Source organism: Schizosaccharomyces octosporus, assembly GCF_000150505.1.
Source record: "Schizosaccharomyces octosporus yFS286 unplaced genomic scaffold supercont6.1, whole genome shotgun sequence".
In the NCBI taxonomy this organism is placed as follows: domain Eukaryota; kingdom Fungi; phylum Ascomycota; class Schizosaccharomycetes; order Schizosaccharomycetales; family Schizosaccharomycetaceae; genus Schizosaccharomyces; species Schizosaccharomyces octosporus.
Genome location: NW_013185619.1, coordinates 1,718,453 through 1,735,120, shown reverse-complemented (window position 1 = coordinate 1,735,120; position 16,668 = coordinate 1,718,453). Strand labels below are relative to the sequence as shown.

At 37.9% G+C, this 16,668-nt stretch overlaps 8 protein-coding genes across 8 annotated transcripts; 4 read left to right on the top strand and 4 right to left on the bottom strand.

The window, feature by feature from the left end:
- Positions 1-69: 69 nt before the first annotated feature.
- On the bottom strand, positions 70-1,519 carry SOCG_03328 (glycine decarboxylase complex subunit H). The gene has a single exon (XM_013161816.1). The coding sequence runs from the start codon at positions 1,001-1,003 to the stop codon at positions 470-472; it is 534 nt and encodes a 177-aa protein (XP_013017270.1). The 5' UTR covers positions 1,004-1,519; the 3' UTR covers positions 70-469.
- An 11-nt stretch (positions 1,520-1,530) lies between these two features.
- On the top strand, positions 1,531-3,409 carry SOCG_03327 (alpha-1,2-mannosyltransferase). The gene has a single exon (XM_013161815.1). It carries the CDS (start codon positions 2,058-2,060, stop codon positions 3,240-3,242), a length of 1,185 nt encoding a protein of 394 aa, XP_013017269.1. The 5' UTR covers positions 1,531-2,057; the 3' UTR covers positions 3,243-3,409.
- Positions 3,384-6,045, bottom strand: SOCG_03326 (ClC chloride channel). The gene is made up of 3 exons (XM_013161814.1): positions 5,718-6,045; positions 5,414-5,665; positions 3,384-5,372 (listed from the first exon to the last, which is right to left on the bottom strand). Exons 1-3 carry the CDS (start codon positions 5,851-5,853, stop codon positions 3,460-3,462), a joined length of 2,301 nt encoding a protein of 766 aa, XP_013017268.1. The 5' UTR covers positions 5,854-6,045; the 3' UTR covers positions 3,384-3,459.
- Positions 6,046-6,075: 30 nt separating this feature from the next.
- On the bottom strand, positions 6,076-7,958 carry SOCG_03325 (bouquet formation protein Bqt4). The gene is made up of 6 exons (XM_013161813.1): positions 7,823-7,958; positions 7,750-7,781; positions 7,613-7,712; positions 7,513-7,566; positions 6,450-7,454; positions 6,076-6,393 (listed from the first exon to the last, which is right to left on the bottom strand). Exons 1-6 carry the CDS (start codon positions 7,861-7,863, stop codon positions 6,369-6,371), a joined length of 1,257 nt encoding a protein of 418 aa, XP_013017267.1. The 5' UTR covers positions 7,864-7,958; the 3' UTR covers positions 6,076-6,368.
- A 562-nt stretch (positions 7,959-8,520) lies between these two features.
- On the top strand, positions 8,521-10,509 carry SOCG_03324 (endonuclease Uve1). The gene has a single exon (XM_013161812.1). It carries the CDS (start codon positions 8,735-8,737, stop codon positions 10,442-10,444), a length of 1,710 nt encoding a protein of 569 aa, XP_013017266.1. The 5' UTR covers positions 8,521-8,734; the 3' UTR covers positions 10,445-10,509.
- Positions 10,510-10,826: 317 nt separating this feature from the next.
- Positions 10,827-13,268, top strand: SOCG_03323 (leucine carboxyl methyltransferase). Its single transcript, XM_013161811.1, has one exon. It carries the CDS (start codon positions 11,107-11,109, stop codon positions 13,147-13,149), a length of 2,043 nt encoding a protein of 680 aa, XP_013017265.1. The 5' UTR covers positions 10,827-11,106; the 3' UTR covers positions 13,150-13,268.
- SOCG_03322 (tRNA-splicing endonuclease catalytic subunit Sen34) lies at positions 13,234-14,329 on the top strand. Its single transcript, XM_013161810.1, has one exon. The coding sequence runs from the start codon at positions 13,416-13,418 to the stop codon at positions 14,244-14,246; it is 831 nt and encodes a 276-aa protein (XP_013017264.1). The 5' UTR covers positions 13,234-13,415; the 3' UTR covers positions 14,247-14,329.
- SOCG_03321 (cytoplasmic proline-tRNA ligase Prs1) lies at positions 14,231-16,601 on the bottom strand. The gene has a single exon (XM_013161809.1). It carries the CDS (start codon positions 16,550-16,552, stop codon positions 14,402-14,404), a length of 2,151 nt encoding a protein of 716 aa, XP_013017263.1. The 5' UTR covers positions 16,553-16,601; the 3' UTR covers positions 14,231-14,401.
- Between the last annotated feature and the right edge of the window lie 67 nt (positions 16,602-16,668).

The following is a 16,668-nucleotide window of genomic DNA, read 5'->3' as shown; positions in this document are numbered from 1 at the left end:
CTGTTTGCTACATTTTTTTTCTTTTTTTTTTTTTTTAAGAAAATAACATGTCTCTCTAATATCAGTTTGTAGAAATACGAGTTAACGTAAGATATAGAAACAACTTGATATTATTAGGAAAATATAGACACCAGTAGCGGCGGAAAGAATGAAGGATTATAAAAGTTGCCTCTCTGCTGCGTATGAAGTGATCGATTCCAAAAAAGCTAGAAAACAAACTGAATAGTTTAGTTTGGATAGGCGAGCATGCACAATCAGTCAAGAAAAAAAGATAAATCTGTTGAGTTACGTATGCTATTCAGTGATGGGAGGTTAAAATTGCATTTCACATAATTAAAAATGATAAGTGATAAACCGGTAATAAACAACATCCATTTCGTTTCTCATTGCCTTGCAGTACTTGCAGTATACGGTTTAAAAGTAATATTAATGATATAGAGTGAAACCATCATTCAAATTATGCTTTAGATTAGTGGGTAGCATCTACTTCATTGCAATATTCATCATAGGCCTCTTTGGTCAGCAAGCCTTCGAGTTCCTCCGGAGAAGAGAGTTTCACTTTACAAAGCCAACCCTCACCTTCTGGAGCTTCACCAGCTATTTGAGGAGAATCAGTAAGAATTTTATTGACCTCTGTAATTTCACCAGTTACGGGAGAGTAGACATCACTAGCAGATTTCACCGACTCAACGGAACCAATACCATCACCAGCTTCAATGGAGGACCCTTGTTCCGGAAGCTCGACGAAGACGACTTCACCAACGGCATGAGCGGCGTACTCTGAGATACCAACAGTACCCATATCACCGTCTACTTGAACATATTCATGTTGTTTTGTGAAACGTTTGGTGGAATAAAACTTTGCTGCTCTCCATTGAAAGGCATTGACAGAGCCGGTAATGGAGCTACAAGATGAGCGTACGTGAAAAGGAGATGCTATCTTGAGAGACAAGGCAGAGCGAATAGATCCAAGACCAGAACGGCAAACACGAGAAGCAAGCATTATTTATCAGTGAATAGAAATAAAGAAATGTGTGGTGGAAAGACGAAATTCGAGTAAGGGCGTTGAACTGGCTGGAGCATTTCTTCGGGTTTTTTACTCCACGTGCAAAAGTCACTATCGCAAAGATGCTGTCTGATCAAAGTTGAAAATTTTCATATTTATAGTATATTTCTTTTAAATTAAGTTACCAATTGAGTAAATAAATTTTTGGTGTTTCTTTGTACCATTGCTTTGGAGTTTTGGGTCATTGAGAAATCGTACTTACAAGAGAAACAAAATCGTTTTACATTAATGGAGTTAAACAACTAAACACGACTAGCGGTAAGAGATGTTCTGTCGTTGTGAATACGAAAAGTGATGTTTATCTGTGTATGGACCTGAAAGTAAACAAAGGTTCAAGTGATGTATAACAAGAAAAAGTAAAGTAACCCAAGTTAATTTAAAGAAATCGTACACAAATAACCAAGTCACTTCCGCTCAAGTCTGTTTAGCCAAGGTCTATTTTTGGGTTATGAATCCTCGCCTTCGCTGAATTACACTCACTCACTACTCATAGAAAGGTGACTGTCTGCCTTAGCCACACTGCCAGCATTAAAAGAAAGAGTGAGTTTGAGTAAAGCATACCTTTTTCCTTTTGTTAATTCTCAATTTCATCCAAATTTAATATATTGCTAGATTTGCTATAGTATTATCTTAGTTTATGATAAGCTACCAGGAAGCTATTCATTGAAGAAGTAAATTGCCTGTCCTTGTTCATATTGGGCTTTCTTTCTCCTTTTGGATTCTTTTTACCGTTTTGTTTTGGAGGTAAACCATATCGTTAGGTTTGACGATTCTTACTTTTTGTATATATCCTCCTCTTTGTTGAATTGGGCTCGTTGTCTTGCTCTTTTTTTTTCGTATTGTTAGGTGAAAGTGCCAAAGAGAAGAATTCGAGTTGAATTCCCCTAATTTGTATAAATATTTGACATTGTTCGTCTGGAACTACTACTTTTACAAGTTTCTTTTTGCATTTCATTTTGTGACACATTAAGCATTCCCCTTTTCTTCCATAATGGTTTTGTTTCACAGAAAATTTAAACGAGTCTTTATAGCGGTCACTTTGATTGCCTGTCTTGTTTTCCTACGTTATCGAAATGATTTTCGAGGTATCTTGGGCGTTTTGGAAACCTCTGTATTCAAGAACCCTTTTGCAGACCATCAAACAAAGTATTTTGATCGTTCAAGTGTCCCTAATCCAGAGCGTAGTCAATGGCTTCCTGACGGTCGTGTAAACGCCGCTTTTGTTAGTCTTGCTCGTAACGAAGACCTTAGAGATATGGTTCAATCTGTCCAGCGTTTGGAGCGTCGATTCAACCATAAGCATCATTATCCATGGGTATTTCTGAACGATGAGGAGTTTAATGAAGAATTTATGAGACGGATTAACGAAACAGCTTCTGGTCCTGTCGAATTTGGTGTTATTCCTAAAGAACATTGGCAGATGCCTGAAACGGTGGACCTACAAAAGATGCATGACAATTGGAATAAACTAAAAGAAAATGATATTCTTTATGCCGATTCCGAATCGTATCGTCATATGTGTCGTTTTGAATCCGGTTTCTTTTATCGACATCCACTTGTTAAGAAATATGAATATTACTGGCGCGTTGAACCCAGCGTTGACTTTTGGTGTGATTTGGATTTTGATCCTTTCGCGTACATGAAACAAAACAATAAAGTTTATGGCTTTACCATTACAGTTACTGAATACCCTGAAACTATCTCAACTTTGTGGGAAAACACTCGTAATTTCCTAAAGCAACACCCAGACACCCTCCATCCTAATAATTCCCTCAATTTCATATCTGATAATAATGGCGAAACCTATAATAACTGTCATTTTTGGTCCAATTTTGAGATTGCAAGAGTTGATTTCTGGGAAAGTGACGCTTATACAAAATACTTTGACCATTTGGATAAGTCCAACGGATTTTTCTATGAACGTTGGGGTGACGCTCCTGTTCACAGTATTGCTGCTGCTCTTTTTACAGACCGTGACTCAATACATTTTTTTAATGAAATTGGATACTGGCATCCCTTCAGTGGCCATTGTCCCCTTGATGAACCAACTCTTGCAAAATGCGAGTGTAGTCCATACGATTCAATTGATCATAACGGCTGGAGCTGTCTAAACAAGTACTACGATGCTTTTAAAATACCTTATCCTGCTAACTGGAACTTGTACAGAGGGGGATAATTGTACCTATCATGAAATAGGGTTTTTATATGTTATTTTTGTTCTTGTTGTATTTTCTTGACTCTTTCTTACCCACACTTCTATTATGCATATCATTCGTCTGCAAAGTTGTTAAGTATTTACTTTGTGTACCCCTTATTTCCTTCTTTAATTTTTTTTCTCATATTGCTACTAAACAATTTTCTCTTTTTTACAAATTTTAATTGAGATCTTAATTCTATGATTTTAAAACTTGTAGCTCTATATCTTTGTCATGTTCACTATTTTCCAATTCATGCAGCGGAATGCTTTCGGTCCTTGGAGTTGATGAAACTGACTGATTAATACTTTCTAAGTAGGGCTTCGTTAATAACAGATCTTTCCGTGTTATTAATCCTATTAAAACTCCATCTTTCTCAACGTGTATAACTTTTGGACAGAGAGCCTGAAAGAGAGTACTAACATTTGACACTGACTGATTGTATAAAACACTAATTGGTTGTAAATCCATGTAAAATGATAAATTAAAACCATTTGAATGTGAGCCGGAAGAGTTCTCAACCATATCATCCATCGGTGAAAAATCTTTAAAATAAATCCCTTGGTCATAGGTAAAGGTCGGGTTTTTTTTTATTTCTTCAAATGCTAACATAATTGAACTCCTCTTAATATAACCAATCAGTTCAAACGACTTCGTATTATTAACTATAGGATATCCACTGAACGGATAACTTTTCATAGTTCTAAATAACCATCTCCACGTAATTCCATTTGATGGTATGGCTATTATATTCTTTGACATGATCGTTGTCACCGGAAAGAAAATATCTTCATGTTCAGAATATATATTATTTGTTTCTTGAAAAGGAATCCCATTGAGCTTGATGCTTCTGTCTGCTATGCCCTGTCGGCCAAATAAAGCACCCACAGAATTAGCTATAGCAACCACGAGAACGGTAGGGAGGATAAAATTCAAAGCTCCGGTTAATTCAAACATAATGACAACAACAGTCATAGTCAAATGCATCATACCACTTAAACTTGCGGCAGCCCCTAAAAGGGCGTACGTTCCTGGCGTTATACATGAACCAGATCCGTGGCATGCAGAAAAAATAGAAAGGTTTGGGAATTTTCTATAAAGTATATCAGCAAATAATCCAACCATTCTCCCAAATGTAGCTCCAACAGCCATGGAAGGGACAAAAATGCCGGCAGGTACTTTAACACCATATGAAAATGCAACAAAAATCATCCTTAGTAAGGTTGAGGTTAACAAAATTAGTGAGTTTTTTCCCTCATTACTCGAATTACACAGATCGTTCAATTCGGGAGTATTCATAGCTTTGCAATCTTGAAATAAAAGCTCCATACCTAAGGTCATATCTAATTTCAACCAAGTATTAAGGTAGCTGACTAATGCAGTAACTATTACAATGATAGAAGCGTCCATCACTGGCCATTTATCAACGAAGACTTTCCTCCACTTCTGAATCTTAATGAAAAGCCTCATAACAAACTCGCCATACAACCCTCCAAAAATGCCAAGAATCGAAAAGTACAGAAATTCAAAAAAATGCCAAGAGCCAGAATAACGGACTTCGAAAAGAACAAGTTGGCCTGTTCGAAATGGATTTAGCAAATGTAAGGTTGCAACAGCAAACAGACAGCATGAAAAAGTATACCAAATCATCTTAGAAGTGTATCCAGAAGCCATTTCCTCAATGCCAAACAATACACCACCAATGGGGGATCCAAAAGCAACAGCTACGCCGGCAGCAGCGGAGGACACATATATGTCGCGAAAGCTTACTGAATGTAATTTCAACCTTCTAAAAACAGAAGCTATAAAATGACCCATAGCTGTCGCTAAATGTACACTCGGTCCCTCTTTGCCAACTGAAAGACCACTTGCAATGGTAAGCGGTAAGCAAACACATTTGACTAACAAAACACGAAAAGAAACAAATTCGTCCCTAGAAAACCCATTGATTATTGACTTAATTTCTGAAATTCCACTGCCTGCAGCCAGCGGAGAGAGATCTCTGACAGCAACTGCTGATATAATAATGAAAACCAGAGCAAATAACGTGTAAATCAAATAATTTAAAATGAAAGAATCATTCCATTGAATCCAAGTAGTACAAGCGGTACCTAAGAGACGTTAGTAAATGATGGAAATCTGATTTGCTAACCTGCTTCTTCACTGTACATGCAGCAAAACTTTTCATTGAAGAGCCAGCTGGAAGAACAATATCCTCTTCTTATATCAGAAAGGAATGAAGTAATCACATTTAGCATATAAGCTGATGCCCCAATGCTAACCCCTATAATACAGACGATAAACCAAGAATGACCTGCGTTCCAGAGCCTCCATAAAACGGACCAATTACTATTGTCTATACTTTCTTTCTCTCTGAACGCTTGAAAGGTTTCTTGAACTCGATCTAAGGGAATATGGTTAGTAAATATTAAGATAGTTAGTTACCGATTACTTACCATCAGTTTTGAAATATTTAAAACTTAGACCCCATTTGGATAATAAGGAATGTCTATCAGGTTCATGCTCTATTATAAAGTCTGACTCACCAGAAAGTAACGATTCTGTGGATTCCCGTTTTCCCTGAAAGTGCATTACCTCTTTACCTGCAAAAAGAAAACAATAACAACCCTGTGCATAAAAGGTAATAATACCGAAAGTTCCTACAATGAAAAATGGTTGTATATTATTAGTTTACATACAAGTTGCAATGTTGTCTCAACATAATCAAAACAATGTTTGGAGAAGTACGGACTTCGAGTTGTCACGGTTCATAGCAAAATAAAGTGTTACGGTTTAAATAATCTACTATATGTTCAAATTTTCAAATTAATACAGTACAGAGTTTTAAACTGTTTTGAATAAATTAATCAATTGAGTTTGTTAAAAAAAGCACAGCTTTTTTATTCCCGAATAACTAAAACTTACAGTAAAGATTGAGTAATCATTAAGGGAAATCCCCATTCTGCATTAAATACGATAACAATTCCTTCATCTAACAGACGCGCATACGCTTGCTTCTTGGTATAATAAAACCTAATACATAGGACCGCATCAACTGACTGAATTTACAAGTTCTTTCATCCAAACCTTTCTATATATCATTAATATTAGAAAAGAAATGGAAGTATCGCTCTATACAAGCATATTAGTGATAAGAACACACGACAGCGGACAAATGCTTTACTTACCCAGCACCTAAACCAACAACAATACCCGTTAAAGCACGGACTTTTCTCTTTTCATAGTGAATCTCTGTTTCCAGCTTCGAAATCCTGGATTTCTTAACAGGTACCATAGCAGCCTCATTGCTCTCTTTTGGTTGGGTTTCTTCATACTCATCGCGACTTCTCTTTTTTGAACCAGGAATAGATGGATGAGGGAGGTGGATGGAAGTCATGGCTTTCTTTTCGAAAGCTTCTAAAGGCTTTTTCACCTGTTGTGTTACATCTGAAACACGACGGTTTACATCGGATCGAATTTTTCCCAAGAGATCTGAAGGTCTCACTGGAGTCCGAACTTTCCTAGAAATATCCGAAAAAGGTTTCTTTTCTTCGTCTTCTTCTTTTACCTCTTCTTTATCCTTCAAATCTGAATTCTCATCCTTTGATTTTTTTTGCATCTTCGGCTCTTCATGCGAAGGCTTCTCTGAAATGTCGGTTTCTTCTTGTTTCTTATCAATTTTTCCTTGCTCTTCCGATTCCGCTTTCTGTTCTTCGTCATTGGGAACAGCACCAGTCGAAGCAGAAGAAGAAGCAGGAGAACTAGCTGTGGGAGAAGAAGTGGGTTTGTTGATATCGTTTTTCTTGGTCAGAACCTCCTGACTATCTTTTTCGGATTTTCCAATTTTAGGAAAGACTGACTTTATGGGAGATTCAGAAGATTTTAATGAATTTTGCGAGGATTTCGTCTTGAAGGACTTGTCTAGAGTTGAAGGGCTAGCACCTGCTGGTTGACGAGCTTCGGTTGGATGAGAGCGAGCAGGAGTAGCGTAAGTAGAAGGAGTTGTGGAAGCCTCCAATAGTGCTTTAATAAAAGGAGTCATACCATAATCCTTGGCTAAAGTTAATGAGTCTTTGGGAGAGACCCATAAACCAGAAACCTGCTTTTCCTCGACAGGGTTTAGGTTTTCACGGATCCATTCCATCTCAGAATCTTCTTCCTCTTGCTTAGCTTTCGGGAAAGCAGAACGGAACCTGCAAAGAAGCGGATGTTAATATTTTACTAGAAGCCATCTTTGATGTACCAACTTACATAGAGGTTGCGCTTATATTAGAATTCTTGGCCATACGCATCAGAAAATGTGGTCTAGATAATTAGTAAATGTCATCTTCGTTAATCGACATTTACTTACTGCTTGGAATTAGGATTGTTGCACTTGAGACGAACAAAAGTAGCCGGTCCATCCGGGAATTCAATCACCTGCGAGCGGCATTTGCTGATCAAAGTAGAATCTATAAGTTAGCTAATAAACCGTACAGCTATACATACAATCTATCGTATCGTCGTCATATAAAGGATTTCTAACTGTTAGATATTGTCAAACTTTGGGATCTGCAAGTACCTTTCAGCAGGAAGAACTCTTCCTTCCTTCGTACTTTCCATTTCGATATTAAGCAATGTAATTATCAAGTTGTAAATTGCTCACACTAAAACACTTTCTCAATGTAGTCGTTATATGGGTTGAGACGACGTAAAACATGTGTTGTAAAATGTTAGAACACACAAAGCCCAATAAGGAAATCTAACGACATTTTCAGTATGTAGAAAATTTTTGGACGTATTGCTTTGATTCTTTATTTATTTATTTTTTTTTCGTTTACTGATTGTAGATAAAACGATGTATTCAATGGATGTTAAAGAAATAAATTTAGAAATTTTTTTATTAAATAATTTGTTATTAATCCTGTACTGCACTTTAAAAATGTATCACTTTATTAATAGATTTGCTGCAAAGTTCTATTCTCATTGCTTGAGCTGTTTAAAACAACGAATGCAAAATGTTTTTACTTAGATTTTTTTCAAAGAATAATTTTTGAAATATACAATTTCTTTATTTAAGAGTTTCTGAACATATTTCCAAAAAGTCTACAGAAAATAAATAAATAAACAAACAAGAAAAATAACTTTATAACGATAACGCGTTTTTTAAAATAAGCGAACGAGCCACGTATATTCCCTCGTTTACGGCAGCTTAATTGAACAAGTGATGAATTCCATACGTCAATACCAACAACAACTATTTTAAAACGAGAGCCATTATGATTGTACTGCTGGGAAAATATGTTGAACCACTAGGTCTTAGGAAAAATAATCATTGCACGTAAGAGTGATGTAGATAATTTAATTATTTGTATTGTAAATATATTGCTGTTCTGTAGGTCTGCTTGTACTGGAAGTTTTTAAAAGCCATCAAGCAGGCGAAAATCCTTGTAGGATTGCCATTGAACAAGGAACAACTTTTTCTTTATGTTATATGCTTCGTCAATTGCACGAATTTTATTCCTTCCGAGTTCTTCTTTCATTAGCTTTTCATAAAAGAATTATGCCACTCAGACAAACTACGAAAAGAAAAAAAGTTGAGAGTTATGAGTCAAACAGTGCTCCTATATTTGATGCGCCTACCCAAAATGTATCCATAAATATCGAAACAAGCAGGCGACATTACCATGTAGCGAGAAATGAATCCTCCAAAAATCGCGCACCTTTGCAAAATTCGGAGACTTCTCCAACCTTCGAATTGGCTATACCTGGGTTAAGACGTTCAAAAAGAGGGAAAAAACCAGTTAATTATCGGACAGGATCAGATAGCGACCCAGAGGATGAGAATCCTCTTATCCAAGAAAGCGAAAACAAATCATATACGAGTGAAGACTCGGAAGCTTCTGTAAAAGATGAGGACGGTTCTTCTGCCTCTGAACTAGACGAGGATCAAAGTTTGCTTTCGAATATTAGCTCTAAACAAAAAGGAGGCACTTCAACAAGAAGGAAACGATCGAAAAATGAATCGTCTGACGCGTCGTTGGAAGAATCACAAGCTCCCCGACCTATCTTTGACTGTCAAGACAAACCTCTTCCTTGGAAAGGACGTCTTGGCTACGCATGTTTAAACACTGTGTTGAGGCTTTCCAAAGAAAGTGCGTTTTGCTCACGAACTTGCCGAATAGCTACAATTCAAAAAGAATCTTTGCAGTTCGCCAAGGATTTAGGTATAAAGAACACAAAAGACTTAGCTACTCTTATTGAGTGGAACCATAGATTTGGCATTCATTTTATGCGGGTCAGTTCTGATCTGTTTCCATTTGCGAGCCATGGTATCTATGGGTACTCATTGGAATATGCAGACTCTTATTTACAAGCTGTAGGTGAGCTTGCGAATAAGTATAATCATCGCTTGTCAACGCATCCAGGACAATATACGCAAATAGCTTCACCGAAAGCATCTGTTGTTGAAAATGCTATTCGAGATCTTTGCTATCATGAAGAAATGTTGTCCAGAATGAAACTGAATAAACAATTAAATTGTGATGCAGTCATTATATTGCATCTAGGAGGGTCATTTGAAGGAAAAGATGAGACGCTTTCGCGATTTCGCGAAAACTATGCACGCCTTCCTGAAGCCGTCAAAAGACGTTTAGTTTTGGAAAATGACGATGTCACATGGTCCGTCCAGGATTTACTTCCTCTTTGTCAAGAATTGAGTATTCCTTTGGTTTTAGACTGGCATCACCACAACGTTGTTCCAGGCACTTTACGAGAGGGTACTTTGGATTTAATGCCTCTTTTGCCGGCGATTCGAGAAACTTGGACTAGAAAAGGGATTACACAAAAACAACATTACTCAGAATCAGCATATCCTCTTGCTATCTCTGCTATGAAGCGCCGGGGCCATTCTGATCGTGTGTACAGTTTACCTCCATGTGAACCAGACATGGATTTAATGATAGAGGCTAAGGACAAAGAGCAAGCAATATTTGAATTGTCTAAAATTTACAAATTGGATAATCCTTCATGCCCAAAGGAGATCGAAGGACCGGATTTTGATGTACATACGGAAGCGTATTACCCTTCTGGCGCAGAACGGCGACTGATAGCCCGCAAACAAAGAAAAAAGAAAGCAAAAAATAATAATGAGGAAGCTGAAGACGATAAAGAGCTGAAACTTGAAGACGAATTAGATACATAAAAACCATTCAAAATATTACTTTTCCCTTTGTGTTATACCAGCATAATAGTAACGATATTCCCATCACCTTCAAGTTTCGGCGATGATACTGTTTTCTACATTGTTTTCGAAAGAGCATATGTGTCACTTCTGATTCTTCACATTACGAGAAGGAACTAAAATAACTAATTATTTACTTCATCAAATCCAGCAATAATTTTACGAATTTAATAACCAATAAACAAACCAAAGTAGTATAATGAAAAATTTCTGAACAATTTGAATCACTTTATACTATTCTAACTCGACCACTTCATGATTTCAAAAGAAAACCTAGATTGTGTTTACTAACGCACCTTCAATAGCGCACGGATATATAATTTAGTCTAATTCATTAAGGCTCGCTATTTTTCGTGGTTGCATTTGTAAACTTAGTAAATTCATCGGAGAGGTTAAATAAAAACTATTGAGGCATTACCAACTTGTATTAAGCTTGTTTATGTCGAATGCAGTAATGAAATAAGAAGCAACATATAGAATTCCTTCGCAAATCTATATATTGATTCTCTTTCCTAATCTATTTTTGAACAATCAACCATCTACTCCTTTTATATCGTATCTTCGGTTTATTTTATTATTTCGTTCATATTTAAAGTCGGTACTAAAAGGGAAAAGTCTCAAATATGGTTACGAAGCGAATAACCTTTCGATCAAAAGACAAGGAGGTACGGAAAACCAATGACAGTTCAATTCTTTCAAAAGCATCAGTCGAAAAATGTTGCTACCCAGGGTTTAATAAAGAGCACAGCTACTACAAGCCGTTTATTACTAAAACTCCTAGGAGATCGCCGAGCGTAAACCGAGGTTATTGGACTCGTTGTATAGCGATTAGGTATGCTGTTCAAAAATTTGTTGAAAAAAAAGGCGGAAAACCGAAAGCTATTGTGAATCTGGGAGCAGGATACGATCCACTAGCTTTGCAGCTTCTAAATTCTTACAATGGTCAAAGCGCCGAAGACATCGTGTTTTACGATGTCGATTATCCAGAGTCTATCGAAAATAGGGTGAACATGATAATGTCTGATGATTTTCTTCAGGGAATAATCTATAAAAATGATTCTGAAATTGAAGTACATACCGAGATTCATACCAAAAACTATCACACGGTCGGTTGTAACTTGAAAGAATTAGATCTTCTTCACAAGAAGTTAGAGGAATGCGGTCTTGACTATAATAACACCTCAATACTTTTCATTTCTGAAGTTGCTGCAGTTTATATGCCTGTCAGTGCCTCAAATTCACTAGTCAAATGGATGTCTCAATTTCCAGATGCTCATTCTTGCTTTTTAGAACAGATTGCCCCTGCTGGGTTTAGTCATCCGTTTGCCAAAGTCATGGTTAAACACTTTAATGAATGGGGCTCCCCGCTGCATGGTCTTGCCGTATACCATAGTTTAGAAGCTTTAAAATGCAGATGGGCAAAGCTGGGCTGGGAACACGTAGAAGTGTTCGATGTTTGCACCTTCTGGAATTTCTTATTGAGCGAAAAATATCGCATAGAATGTGAACAAACCGAACCTTTTGATGAATGGGAAGAGTTCTACTTCTTTCTTCAACATTATAGTATACAACATGCCAGCAGTTCTATGAGTCAAATGTATAATATGGTCGAACATCCTAATCCTTATATGCAATATTATCGTTACCAAATCAATGGAAATGAAATCTCACCGGTTCACTGTCGAACACAGCTATCGAAGAAGCGTATGAAACTCACTACGGTTGCAACCGAAATAAAGGAAGCTCTTCCCACTTGCCGATCTGCTGCGATAGGTGTTTCTGAAAGCGGTATATTGTTTCAAGGAGGCTTATCACCATCTGGTCGTTCTGACTCTGCGTTTCTTATAACCGAAAAGCAAAATGTGAAAGATATTTCTAGTAGTGAAGTGCGTCCTCGTGTAAGCCATGCGATAATACCAGTAAATAATGGAGACTATATGCTCATAGGAGGCAGAGAATCGCCAAATAAGGCTCTTGATTCTTGTTACCTATACTCAAATGGGTATTGGAAACAAGAGGCATCTTTACCTTATCCAGCTTTTCGTGTCTCAACTACAAAATTAAATTATGAAAATAAAGCTTATGTTTTACTTCAGGCTGGAAAACCACATGGTGGTTGGCTTATTTGGTCGGAGCAAGCGAAGCAATGGTCTCAAGTTCGTTGTTCAGAACCGGCTTTAAGTAAGAGTTGGGGTTCGTGCATTCATTATTCTTCAGAGTTACAATGTGGAATTTTAATGGGCGGTATGGATAAACAAAATCATCCTATCGAGGATGTTTGGGAATGGAAACTTGAAAAACAGAAGGATCACTTCGAACTGGGTTTTTCACCTTGGAATTTGAGGGAGGATTTGAAAGTTTTGCTTGCACGGGTCAATAGTAATCTCGTAACTTTCAAGAACAATAGTACTAAACCGGTGATCATTGGTGGGGCAGGCTTATTTAAAACAATGAGATGGGAAGAGGAAGCATTTGTCATAAATATGGTTGATCGGCAGATTGAAAACGTTTGTCTAGAAGAAAGTGTTTCAAGACAGGTTTTAGTCTCTTGTCAATGCTGCAGTTTTGGTAATCTCTTGTATGTTTTTGGGGGCGGTTGCGTATGCTTTTCTTTTGGATCTTTTATTAATGAAAACGTTCATTGTTTTGAGATTTCTGAGCAATAGATTTTTTGGAATTTAGGTCAAATTTAATATTTTTGTTAATAATTACTTGATTTAAGAAGCTTAGAGATAATTGTTATCCTTTTACGTATCCTAAATTTTAAACCCAACTTTCTATGAAGATATCACTAATAGACCTACTGTTCGTAATTAAATGTCAATTGAACGAATTTATTAAATAAGATATATCACGACTATGCATTTGAGATAGCAAACATAAGGTTTACATCTACTGTGTTATGCTCATTACAAGCAAGTTATCCTAAGACATGAACGACACAAAATTTCCGATTTCGTATATCCATGGAAAGTACCTTCTGTTTGATATAGAAGCAATTAAGTATTTTCGCGAAAAGTATCATATTCTTGGCATTCTTTCAGGAACGCTTCCTCAACTTCCTCAACAAAACATTTTTTTGGGTCTTCCTCTCCAGTTAATGAAGGAGGAAGTATATTACTTAGTAAAAAATGGAGCTGCCTTTATTATTAATGATGGAAACGTTCACGAAGAACATTTTAATAGTTTAACTGATAACGACAGAAAAGCCATTGCTGACGAGCGTCAGAAGATGGCCATTGAACAAATGTTAACGGCACGTACTAAAGAAAACGAAAAGAAAATACAAATTATGAAGAAAATAAATAAGGAAATTCCTTTAGATACTTTGGAATATGATAGCACCAAACCTGTGAATTTAACAATGGTGCCAGTTGATACAAACACAAAAGGGTTAAAAAGCGATCACTTAGAAGCGTCTTCAATTGGATTACCAGAAATTGAAAGAAGCAGGTATTTAATATTTGAGTCTCTAGTGATGAATGGCTTTTTCCTTAACCCTGGTCTTCGGTTTGGTTGTGATTTTGTTGCATATCCAGGCGATGCTCTGCGGTTTCATTCACACTTTTTGGTAAATGGGTATAATTGGAACGACGAAATCCCACTTTTGCTACTTATAGGAGGTGGTCGTTTAGGGACCGGTGTCAAAAAAGCCTGGTTGATCGGAGGGGAACAGGAACAGTGCAATTCAGCTGCTTCTGATGACAATAATTTAGATAGAAAATATCGCCAATATTCAATTGAGTGGTCAGGTTTTGGTTAAGCATGCATAAACTACCCCAGGAGAGATAGGATTTATTATTTATTCGTAATGCAAAACGGAAGTAATTAAATAAGCTACATGAGTAAATAAAACGATTATGAAAAGACTGGTTAAAATTCTATATTATATACTTTATCCAAAATAAATCCAATGTCTTAATAGCTTCTACCAAAGAGACCCCAAACCTTTGCATGAGAACCACAAGCGGCACACTTTGTAACATTTTCAACAATAGCATCTTCACCAGTGGGTTGTTCCAAAGGAATACAAAGACTCTTAGCACCCATACTAGGAGCCTTTTCGTCTTCAGGTTCATCACCGTTAGCTTGACGAGCACTGTTTTTCTTAATATCCTTTTCACAAGGAGTAGTGTTGCACCAAGGAATAAGAACAAGGTTCTTCTTATTCAAAGCGGGAACGAAGTCTTCCCATTTCTTAACACGGACAATATGAGAATCGAATTGTTTCTTGGCAGTCTCGTACATGCTGGTATGGATAGTCTTCAACAAGTCAGAAATTCTTTGTTCAAGATTGTCCAAAGGAACAGCGATCTTCTCAAAAGTGTCACGACGGACGGCAGTGACTTGGTTCTTTTTAGCATCATTAGGACCGAATTCAAGACGAAGAGGAACACCTTTCATTTCCCAGTGAGCAAACTTATAACCAGGAGTGTAAGAACGTAAATCGGCTTCGGCGCGAATGTCTGCATCAATGAGACGGGAAGCGAGTTGTGCACAGAAACCTTCAATGTTCTTGCGCTCTTCATCAGTAGTTTTGTTAGTAATACCGCAGGGGACAACGACAGTTTGAACCAAGGCGACTGGAGGAGGTAATTTCAAACCCTTATCGTCACCGTGAATCATAACAGCAACACCGATGGTACGAGTGGAAATACCCCAAGAGTTTTGCCAAACATTAAGTTTAGGACGTTCTCCGGTGGTACCGACTTCAGCATTAGGATCCTCGACGACAATGTTGAACATCTTGGAGAAGTTTTGACCAAGACCGTGACTAGTACCACCTTGGATACCACGGCCAGTGGTAGGAATGTAACCTTCCACAGTAGTGGTGAACATGCCACCAGCGAACTTTTCGTTTTCACTCTTGATACCTCTGACAACAGGGACAGCCAACAAATCGCTATAGACACGGGCATACAAATCCAAAATTTGATATACTTCCTCGTTGGCAGATTCCAAGGTCATGTGGGCGGTATGACCTTCTTGCCAAAGGAACTCACGGGTTCTCAAAAAGGGTTGAGGATTCTTGAATTCCCAACGAACGACGGAATTCCATTGGTTCAAACGGAGAGGAAGATCACGGTGGCTTCGAATCCATTTAGCGTAGTAAGGATACATAACAGTTTCGGAGGTAGGACGGATGGCAATGGGCTCTTCCAATTCAGTGCTACCAGCGCGGGTCACCCAAGCGACCTCAGGTGCGAAACCTTCAACATGATCTTTCTCCTTTTCTAAAACCTTTGAGGAAACAAAGAGAGGAAAGTAACCGTTACGAACACCAAGCTTCTTAATTTGTTTGTCGAACCATTTTTGGATAGCTTCCCAGATGCTGAAAGACCAAGGCTTCAAAATGTAGCAACCAGAAATGTCATAGTACTCAATCATGTCACTCTTGGTTAAAACCTGTTGGTACCAGTTGGGGAAATCGACATCTTTGCGAACGGTGATACCGATCAAAGCGGCATTTTCTATGGCAGCATCATTTTTTGATACATCGGCCTTCTTTTGAGTAGCAGCAGGCTTAGACTGTTCAGCAGGCTTAGCGGAAGCAGAGAAATCCACAACGACGGGGGTAGCGCCGATGGTCTTTAAGTAAGATTCAATAGCAGCGGCAGAAACGAAAAGAGTCTTTTCGCTAGAGGAAGGATGGACAGCCAAAAGACCACCATGGTTGATGAGATTCTTGTCCAAAACAACGTGAACCTTGCTGGCATTTTGTTCATTTACAGAGAAAACACCAATGTCCGCGGGAGGAATGCCAAAAACCTCTTCCACCAAATCAGCGGCAGCTAAACGAGCCTCCTTGGCACCGACAGCCTTGGCAGCAGCGCCAGAAGGAGTAGAAGTGGATTCTAAAGCGACCACGAGAATTGGGACGACAGCCTGAGACTTTGCGGTTTTGGGCTTCAAAACCACAGTCTTAGTCAAAGTGTGGGAGGGAACATTGTTTAAAGAGGACAATGTTTCAGACCAAGCGGTACCATTTAAAACCTTTTGATGGTCCAATACAGCAAAGTCTTCAGTAGTAAGCCCTTTTAGTTTGGTAATCAAGCTGTCCACGGACATATTCGCGATGGGAAAAATTTGATGGTTCTGTTTGGAGGTAAGAGAATCGATTGACCTTGAATGTGGTGGGTGCAGCGTGGGGGTAAGAAGAAGGAAAGACGTTGAGCAAAGTAAAA

Coding starts and splice junctions, on each gene's coding strand:
- SOCG_03328 (XM_013161816.1), bottom strand. CDS start 1,003: ATGCTTGCTTCTCGTGTTTGCCGTTCTGGTCTTGGATCTATTCGCTCT.
- SOCG_03327 (XM_013161815.1), top strand. CDS start 2,058: ATGGTTTTGTTTCACAGAAAATTTAAACGAGTCTTTATAGCGGTCACT.
- SOCG_03326 (XM_013161814.1), bottom strand. CDS start 5,853: ATGCACTTTCAGGGAAAACGGGAATCCACAGAATCGTTACTTTCTGGT. Junction 5,666..5,717: donor TAAATATTTCAAAACTGATG/GTAAGTAATCGG, acceptor ATATTCCCTTAG/ATCGAGTTCAAGAAACCTTT. Junction 5,373..5,413: donor CATGTACAGTGAAGAAGCAG/GTTAGCAAATCA, acceptor AACGTCTCTTAG/GTACCGCTTGTACTACTTGG.
- SOCG_03325 (XM_013161813.1), bottom strand. CDS start 7,863: ATGGAAAGTACGAAGGAAGGAAGAGTTCTTCCTGCTGAAAG. Junction 7,713..7,749: donor TGACGACGATACGATAGATT/GTATGTATAGCT, acceptor GCTAACTTATAG/ATTCTACTTTGATCAGCAAA. Junction 6,394..6,449: donor GTTGTTGGTTTAGGTGCTGG/GTAAGTAAAGCA, acceptor ATGCTTGTATAG/AGCGATACTTCCATTTCTTT.
- SOCG_03324 (XM_013161812.1), top strand. CDS start 8,735: ATGCTTCGTCAATTGCACGAATTTTATTCCTTCCGAGTTCTTCTTTCA.
- SOCG_03323 (XM_013161811.1), top strand. CDS start 11,107: ATGGTTACGAAGCGAATAACCTTTCGATCAAAAGACAAGGAGGTACGG.
- SOCG_03322 (XM_013161810.1), top strand. CDS start 13,416: ATGAACGACACAAAATTTCCGATTTCGTATATCCATGGAAAGTACCTT.
- SOCG_03321 (XM_013161809.1), bottom strand. CDS start 16,552: ATGTCCGTGGACAGCTTGATTACCAAACTAAAAGGGCTTACTACTGAA.